The 9,452-nt window shown below is 39.2% G+C and overlaps 1 protein-coding gene across 6 annotated transcripts in view; it reads left to right on the forward strand.

Moving 5' to 3' along the window:
• Positions 1-9,021, forward strand: part of ACSL3 (acyl-CoA synthetase long chain family member 3) — a 58,180-nt gene extending 49,159 nt beyond the window's left edge. For all 6 annotated transcript variants that reach the window (XM_079975882.1, XM_079975877.1, XM_079975879.1 and 3 more), the window contains 4 exons: positions 460-651; positions 1,257-1,371; positions 2,878-3,035; positions 3,703-9,021. In XM_079975882.1, the coding sequence (XP_079832008.1) occupies positions 460-651; positions 1,257-1,371; positions 2,878-3,035; positions 3,703-3,866 (629 nt within the window). In that variant the 3' untranslated portion in view covers positions 3,867-9,021. The remainder of the gene's footprint in view (positions 1-459; positions 652-1,256; positions 1,372-2,877; positions 3,036-3,702) is intronic.
• The last annotated feature ends 431 nt before the right edge of the window (positions 9,022-9,452 follow it).

Here is a 9,452-nt window from a genome sequence, read left to right on the forward strand (position 1 = left end):
TTACTAAGTATGTGTGAAGTGGCATCTCATTTCATCTGTTATTTAAATAAGCTGTACAATCAACTAATTACATCTCTAGACAGCTTTAGAGGTGCAAATTGATTCATTCACATCCCGTGCTCCCTGAAATTGGCTTGTCTGGGGTCAGGAGACACCCCAGAACAGCACACAAGGGAGGAAAGGGGGATTGTTCTATCTGGCAAGCTGTAATACGTGCGCCGTTAGAACATTCATCACAGTGCAACAGTGAATTCCACCCAAAGTTCTCTTCCTCTGCACACATCCTTGGTGGTTTGGGCATTGTAACATTCTGAGGTATTATTGCTTACGGTTTTCAAGTTTCCGCTGCCTTGAAACATAGCATAACATATTTTGGAATGTGGCTACTCTGTATTTTATAAATATATACAGTACATATTTATACATTAACACTCCCACTTCATGAAATTTATATTGCAGGTGGATACTTTAACACAGACAAACCATATCCTAGAGGCGAGATTGTTATTGGAGGTCAGAACATAACTATGGGCTACTACAAAAATGAAGAACGGACCCGAAGTGATTTCATGGTGGATGAGAATGGACAGAGGTGGCTCTACACTGGTGACATTGGGGAATTCCAGGCAGATGGTTGTCTAAAAATTATTGGTGAGTTAATCCTGTAATACTTGACTGAGCAAGACTATTGCAGAAATACCATTTCATGCCACAAACATGGTTTTTCTATTATTTATATGAGCATGTTCAAGATTTAAATGCATGTTGTGGGACTTTATGAAGTCACTAGACAAAAGGTTTAATGCAAGATCATTTTTTTAAAAGTCCAGTCCGTGATTGATCTGTTGAAGGGCTAAGCACATTAGCAGAAGTTAGCCACAGAAATCCAGTCTAGATCATTAAATCTCAGATTTCCCTGAAGAGGGAGTGATTATGGAATTCTGTTAAGCTGGTCCTGAAGACCTTCGCTTCATTACTGTATTTTAGTTTTTACTATTATATTGATGATTAGGCTTTTGGTGTTAGGAAATGGATATCTTAAATGGTTTCATATTGTACGAGATTTGGATGGTTTTGTATATCTTTGTGAGCTGCTTTGTGGAGTGTGGTTCACAAAAGGCAGAATAGAAATCCGTTAAGTAAATAAAAATAAAAGAAACTCCACGTCTGCAGTGAGTCTCCTCCTGTATACCTGTGTTTAATGTATTCTGAACTTTTAATGAATATCACATTAATTTTATTTCCCCTTTTTATAGATCGGAAAAAAGACCTTGTAAAACTTCAAGCGGGAGAATATGTTTCTCTCGGTAAAGTTGAAGCTGCTTTGAAGAATCTTCCATTGATAGATAATATTTGTGTATATGCGAGCAGGTAAGACAGCCCATGTAATCTTGCGTTTGTGCTAGAGCAGTGTTTGCATCTAGAAACTTTTATATGCTTTTAGCTGAAAAGTTATCACATGCCCTTTTGAATTTACATAGACTTGATAGCAGAATAAATTCCTTCTGATCCATTCATCACCAGCTGGTGAATCAATGGCAAAGAAGAAGAAAAATTAAAGCTAGCTGTGAGTTACTGTTCAAAAACATCCATATTTAATTGTCTTTGAAGGGAACTGCTAATAGGTTTTTGTCCCAAGACCAACTGCTGAATTGGTTTACAGAACTCCCATAAGCTTAGATCTTGGCTACATGTTACAGCTGTTCATACTGGAAGCAGATACTGGAATCCTGAAGCTCTCCTTCCCACATCTTGTCCTATCAGGCAAGGAGAAATGGAGTGTCTTCAAGCCCAGGCTCACCCATTGCCTTCCCCTGATCTCCTAGGAAGGAGGAAGGTTCCGAGCAAATGAAAAGAGTAGGAAATAGCTTTTTGCCTGACAGAGGTGTTTTGTTTTTGTTCATTTTAATCTAGTGTGTGCTGTGGAAACTGCAATAGCAAATCTTCATTGTTCCCCATCAACTCCTACTGACACTTAACAAACAAGATTTAACTAATCAGTAAGATTTAACATCCTGCCAACCTAGCAGTTCAAAAGCACCTCAAAGTGCAGGTAGATAAATAGGTACCGCTCCGGCGGGAAAGTAAACGGCGTTTCCGTGCGCTGCTCTGGTTCTCCAGAAGCAGCTTAGTCATGCTGGCCACATGACCCGGAAGCTGTACGCCGGCTCCCTCAGCCAATAAAGCAAGATGAGCGCCGCAACCCCAGAGTCGGTCACGACTGGACCTAATGGTCAGGGGTCCCCTTTACCCTTTTAAGATTTAACAATTGTCTCTTTGCCTGAAAAAAAGTATTTCCTGCTCCTTTGGTTTCCCAGGGGCTCTATTGCGGAGGGTCTTTAAAGATTTGTACCTGTAATGTCAAACCATGGTTTTGGTATTATGTCTGAGCAAGTCTGGTACAATGGCTTTACAGCGTAAACTTGCCATGGTATGTGTAAACTTGCCATGGGGTGCACACTGCAATAGTAACTCTTTGGCAAAAGTAACATGTGCTCCACTCTATACTTGGGCTTAAGTTTAGGAAAAAATGTGATCCATGTACAGTGGTACCTCGGGTTAAGTACTTAATTCGTTCCGGAGGTCCGTTCTTAACCTGAAACTGTTCTTAACCTGAAGCACCACTTTAGCTAATGGGGCCTCCTGCTGCTTCTGTGCCACCGGAGCACGATTCCTGTTCTTATCCTGAAGCAAAGTTCTTAACCTGAAGCACTATTTCTGGGTTAGCAGAGTCTGTAACCTGAAGTGTAGGTAACTTGAAGAGTACGTAACCTGAGGTACCACTGTATAGTAAAATACGAAAAGTTGCATAAAGCCAAGAACAAATATAAACATCAGTCTGAAATGGTGTGCATCTCTCTCGCTCTCTCTTTTTAGTTTCCAGTCTTACGTCATTGGATTTGTTGTGCCAAACCATAAAGAACTTAAAGAGTTAGCACGAAAGAAAGGATTTAAAGGAACTGTGGAGGAGATATGTAACAGTCCTGAAATGGAAAAAGAAGCACAGAAGATTATAGCTGAAGCTGCTCACATAGGTAAGCAAAGTTGCACAGTAAAATGCAGAACAACTGTTAATTAAAGAAAGCTATCAGAAAAGTGATAGGATCTTCTTGAAAATGTTAGATTCTTTTTCATCACCACTAGTTGTTGAGAAATTGCTTAAAAAGCAAAAATTAAAAATTACAGAAGAGCTTCATCTGCTTTCCCACATCCTGTTTCCCACACTAGCCAACCACATGCTTCCAGGAAGTTCACAATCAAGGCATTAAGGCAACAGCTCTCCCCTGCTATTGCTGTTCATATTCCCCATTCACATACTCATCTTCCATGAATGTGACTAATCTCCTGTTGAAGACCTCTAAGCTCATGTTCATCACCACATCTCATTGCATGGGATTCCACAAATTAATGGTTCATTGTGTAAAATACCTCATTTGTCTGCCTCTTTTATTGGATGACACCAGCTTTAGTACAGTATTGTCAAAGCGAGAGGAACTCTTTCTGCACCCCATACCTGTTTTTCTGTGATTCCCATTCTTCTAAGCTAAACACCCAAAATGTTTCAGCCTTTCCTCAGAGGGGATGATGCTGCAGTTCCTTGATCGTTATGGTTGACCTTTTTCTGCCCCTTTCCCAGCTCTGTGCTGTCCTCTTTGAAATACACTGTATAATTGGATGTTTTTTCTCTCTCTGCTGTTGTAGCTAATCTGGAGAAATTTGAAATCCCACTCAAAATCCGTTTGAGCCCTGAACCTTGGACCCCAGAGACAGGCTTGGTGACAGATGCCTTCAAACTAAAACGGAAAGAGCTTACTGCACACTACCAGGAAGATATTAATCGAATGTATGGAACAAAAATAAAATAATGGTTTTTTTTCTTGCACCACTTTGCTATGGTGAGCTCAGATCAAATAGGAAATACTTGAATCACATGTCTCATCACTTGGGACCAACATTAAAAACATCTTTACTCACTCTCAGCTTATGCTGTTTCTTCTGATAATATCAGCGTCTTTAACGGGCAGGATTAGTAAAATGTTAAGGCAGAAAATTGGTGTCTGTCTCCTTTTTCCCTCCCTTAGTTTTTTTTCTGCTACCTTGTCAGTGAGTGGATTTTCCTAAACGTCCTTTTGGGCTAACCTGATTTTGAAGCCTCAAGTTTTTAAACCTGATTTATAAATCCTGTATAATGTTTCCACTCGTAACTTTTTGAAGTTTGGATATATAGAGGGAGAACTTGGCTATATACAAAATGATTAGTTTGGGGGCCTTTTTTTACGTAAATATTTAAATATTAAAGAGGTATCAATGTGAAATTATGTACAATGAAATGACTTATAGGTGAAAATCATTGTTGGCCAGAACACCAGATTATTTGTTGCTGTGCAATTGTTTTGTATAAAATTGCTAGAGAAATAGTCTGATATTCTGACTTATAAAGTAACAGCTGAAGTATGTGCCTGACAATTTCCTCCTACATATATATTTTATTTTTATCTGAAATAAGGAAAAATGGTCATGGCAAAGTGCTGTATATAAGCAGGCCTTCCTGCAAAACAAGGGGGAATGAGGCTTGAGTCATGCAAAGTATGTTCTAACACAGCAGATGTGACACCTGTGAATAATCTGTTTAACAGACATAGTTCAATTTTGAAAATATATTGAGGCCATTTTATAAAGAAATTGACTTGTTAAAACTAGTGACAACTCAGTTTTAAATGAATTGCATTCTGATTGACAATGTCCTTTACTAAGATGGGACTTTTATGTGTGTTGATTTTTATCTGCTTTACAATTCAGGCTGCTTCTCGCTTTTTTTATTATTATTATGTGCGTATAAATCAGCAGTTACAGTCCAGTTCAGGTCTAGCTGAAGCCCAAATGTTTTAAGAACACAGTCGATTGTGACGTTCTCCTGCACAAGCCTAGCCAAAATGGATTTGAATTGCGTGTGTGTGTGTGTGTAGGGGGTTTGCACAAGATAAATTCATGGTGGATTGTGCCGTTGGAGAACATTTTCAAATGTACTGATGGTGATTTGTTTACTATTGTCTGTCTCAATGTCATGGGTGCTGATGGAAATGTCGTCTTTAATTATCCCATTGTTGGTACCTTACTCCTGAACGCAAGTTACTTGGGCATATAATTTGCTGTTTCGAAAGAAAACATTCTTCCAGATTAACCGTATTTGAGATAATAACCTTGAGTCACATTTTTTTTTTTTTGGTCATTGTTGTGCCCAAAATCTTCAGTTTGAAAATGTGTTCCTTTGTGTGCTTCATTATAAGTACTACCACTGGGCTCTAGTCCACATGCTCTGGTGTGTGCACAGATAACTGTAGAAGCAGAACAGGACGGACTGCAGAATTGGGGAAAGCAGTGTGCAGGCAATGGCATGGGCATGCTGTGCTTTTCCTGACATTGAAGTGGTGGCACAGCCCCTGCTGATTCAGTTCTGTGTGGGCATCTGAGGGTTAGCTGGAGTTCCAGATTGTTATGATGTGTTGAGAAATTTTAAGTGCCACATAAGGTCTCAGTCCGGAAAACCTTTCAATATTTGGTTCATCTACTTACCCCCCCCCCACTCCCCTGGCAATATTACAAATATAATTTCTATGGTCAACTTGAGAATATAGATGTAGAGTAATTGATATCCAATTGTGACATCTCACAAATGAGATTTCTCCTTCCTCTCCTCTTCCCTACAGCCCCCTTGTGCCCCCCCCAATTCTACTTGGTTGGGTGATCCTCTGGAGCAGGTTGGGGGCTGGGAATGTGGGGGGGGGAGGCACATCTGCTGGTGCAACAGTTGATCTCTCTCATACACAAGTCTGAAGTGTGGAAGAGGCTTTAGTTTGAAAAGGTTTACTTTCTTTTCTATCAAATTACAAAAACCGTGGCCTTGGACCTATATCTTGGTAGTAGGGCATTGGATATTCAGATTTTGGGCACTATCTGGCCAGCATTAAGCACTTTAAAACCCATTGATGGAGAATGAAAGCTTGCTTCTCTCCCACTGAAAACAATGGAGCTTACAAATGCTTAATTTTGGTTGAATCATGCCCATCCTTTACTTGAAAAAAATCTGTGGCCACAGATTCTTAAAAAACTTTAATTGGGGAGGCAAATTAACTATTGCATTTTAATTAGAAAAAGATTACAGAATGTGTATAGAGTGTTATGTTCTCCTAATATATGGAGTTCTATTGCAAAGTGTCAGGTAGGTTTCTATAATTAAAATCAGTTGGCTCACTAATTGAAGATACTACTGTATTCCTTGGGAACTCAATTAATGCATTAGGACTTTGCATTTGGTTTATTCTTTTTATGTTATGAAACGAAATAGGCTGGTGGAATTAGCTAAATCTGCCTTCCCCAACCTGCTGTTCACCTTATTTTCTGGACTACAACCACCCCCCCCCCCAAGCCAGCAGGGCCAGCATGGTCCAACAATGCCTAGAAGGCACAAGGTTGGGGCAGCCTGATCTAAGCTAAGATACAAGATCCCACAGCTGCAAATGAGTAACTGAAGTTCACTTTTTTAATTTTTGAAATCACTTTGGATATCATTTTAAAAATTACGGTGTTTAAGTTGCCTTGGCCATGAAAACTCATTTGGAGAAAAATAAGGTAGATGGGTGTTAAAAATATTTCTTTCATCCTGAATTGCTCAATTTCACATTTATCTAGTTCCTCTATTGTGCTTAAAAATGTTACACACCTTTAATAACAATTTGTGGGAATAGCATTTGTGACACAATCCAGAACTAAATCCATTGTTCTACTGAAATCAATAGATTGATCAGTCCATTGAGTCCAGTGGGTGTGCTCTGAGAAGGACAAACGTTAGATACTGCCCTCTGTTTTTTAAAAACATTAGATGACACATTTCTGATTGTATGGGTTCAGCCTTGTCATTAAAACTGATGGATTTTTAAAATCATTGCTAACATATCTCTGAGAATTTTCACAAATTAGTTTTCTGAGCATCACTGTGCTCTCTTTATTGGAGAAATGTTGTATATGACAGCTATTGTTTGCAGTGAAGATACCAAACGGCCTAACGTGTGGCTCCATGGAATAGCTTATTATTTCCATTTAATGGTTTTCATGCTGGAGGGTTCTTTATGCTTTTTTAGATTCAGGTACTAAAGCAAAGAACCAAAGTGAAAAGACTATGGGCCATAAATAGTCTTTGATCACCAAAATTAAAGGAGTGGGTTTTTTGGGTTTGTTTTTTGGCAGTCTCTTTTCTATTTTCCTTGTTCGTGCTGCAGTATCTTCTAGGCTGTTGAACTGTGAGCATTCTTTTATCTCTCTGGCTGCATGCCATCGTGGCTGCTCTGCAGCAGGACCAGAAGTAGAAGTGAGCAGAGGCAGTAGGCCTTCCTTAGCAACCAGACCTGGAAACGCAGTTGTGTAGCTTCAGAACCTTAAGAGCCTTGCCATTTTTAAAAAAGCCATTGCTAGACATTGCATGGCAAATGTGTGTAAACATCTTTTTGGAAAAGAAAAAGAAGAGCTGTAGAGGAGAAGTCCTTCTGGAGCTTTGGCCTTCAAGCAGTTTTCTGCTTGCCTCTATCACCACTTTTCTACCCACACAGCAAAAATATATTTTGAAAAGCAGTTCTGAATTAAAGAAATGGGCTCGAGTGAGACAGGATTCAGCAATTCCTCCCTCTGCTTAAAGACTACAGCTCCCATAGCTGCTCCCCCACATTTTTCAAAATAGTAGGGAGATTGTTATGTAGCTATATGCTACTTTAGCTTTGATCCACAGGCACATTTGGGACCATTCGCTTCCTGTCCCAGTAAAAAGATGTAGTTTTGAAAGATGGATTTCGGCATTAAATGTGATTAAGATCTTCCTGCTACCAAGGGGGATCTACCTTCCCATAGGATTCCACAGCAATGTGGGATCTGGTGAATAATGTGACCACCTGCATGTGAGTGATCCTGTGGATCTTGCCAGCTTAAAACCACAAAGGTTCAAGCCACAAGAATGTGATTTCCACAGGACTGCAGATGTGGGAAAGAGGTCCATAGTCATTCAATATAGGAACTATGGGGAAACAGAATGAACTGTAAAAGTGCCACATTAAAAAAAAAAAAAGTTCAGGGTTTAAAAAATCAATACGTTTTGCCCTGGATACTGCATGTATTCTTGAACAAGGAGAAGCAAAGCTTCATGTGGAAATGAATGTAAAAGAAATTGCCCAAGCACTGCTTCCTGTCATTCATTTCACCAGGTCTTGTGATGGAGCCCCATGCAAACTCTGTAGAAAAGAATAAAGCAGCAGTGATTGTACCCTTTTATGTCAGGAAACACTTTTTATGTGGTTTTACTGATGCTGCTGCTATTGCAGTTTACAATTAATACATCTATTTACCTCAAGGGGAAGCTGTCTTTTTAGCAGTAAAATAATTCACTGAAGTTAAAGCTAAAAGCAGTGTGCAATTATAACTCAAAATGAAGCCTACAAGTGTTCTCTGGGCTTTTGCTTTTTAGCAAAGATGAAAAAAAATGTATAGAGTTGAAATAAAAACTTCCTTGAGCCCATAATGCTTGAGAATTTATGCAGCAAATTCAGCAGAATAGAAACCCTTAGAAAATAACGGTTGGCTGCAAAAATTCCACAAGCTGGGTTTTCTTTCTTCCTGCTTTAAGACTTCCACTTCACCCATTTGACTAATTTTTGAAATTTTTAAAGTAAATGTAATGTGTGTGTTCTTCTGGGCTTGTATGAAAATTGTTTGCATTTGTTGTCTTCTAAAGTGGCAAAAAGAGAGAACTGTTTTAAAAGGCTGTACACATATTAGACCAAGCTGAAAACATAACTGGATGACCAGTTGTTCATTGTACTAATTAATTATTTAATGTAAATTCATTCATCTTGGTTGTTATTCTGAACTGCCTGAAAATGTGTCTATCATAACTTGAGTTATATTGTATGAATTATTTATTTGTAATTGGACATTTACACTTCAAAAATAAAGTTAAAATTGAGTTTCACAAGTTAATTTGCTTCCTGTTTTGTATTTTTCTAGAGAGTCACCCTGATGGGCCTTTAACCCTATTCCTTGCTTCATAGAATTAATGACAGTGCAAGCTTATATATTATATGCCTGCCCCATGGGAATTCCCCCCAAGTAAGTGCATATACCAGCCTTTCTCAACCTTGGGTCCCTAGATGTCAAGACCCCGAGGTCTCCCTTTATGTCGAATAATAACACCTGGACACAGTATATTAGGGTAAATGGGCAAATTTGGGCCACAACTTTATTGGTTACAGAATGTGAGCGGTATTAGCTTAGGCACTGGCATTAAACTGACTATATCTGACTCCTTCCCACCATTCAGGTAGTCCAGTAAGGGTCAACCACCAATAGGGAGAGCCCTGTTGATGTACTCATCAACTAAGAGCTCCCCCAGGGTCCCCGATGGGGTCGTG

The sequence above is a fragment of the Podarcis cretensis genome, assembly GCF_951804945.1.
Source record: "Podarcis cretensis genome assembly, chromosome: 5".
Taxonomy (NCBI): domain Eukaryota; kingdom Metazoa; phylum Chordata; class Lepidosauria; order Squamata; family Lacertidae; genus Podarcis; species Podarcis cretensis.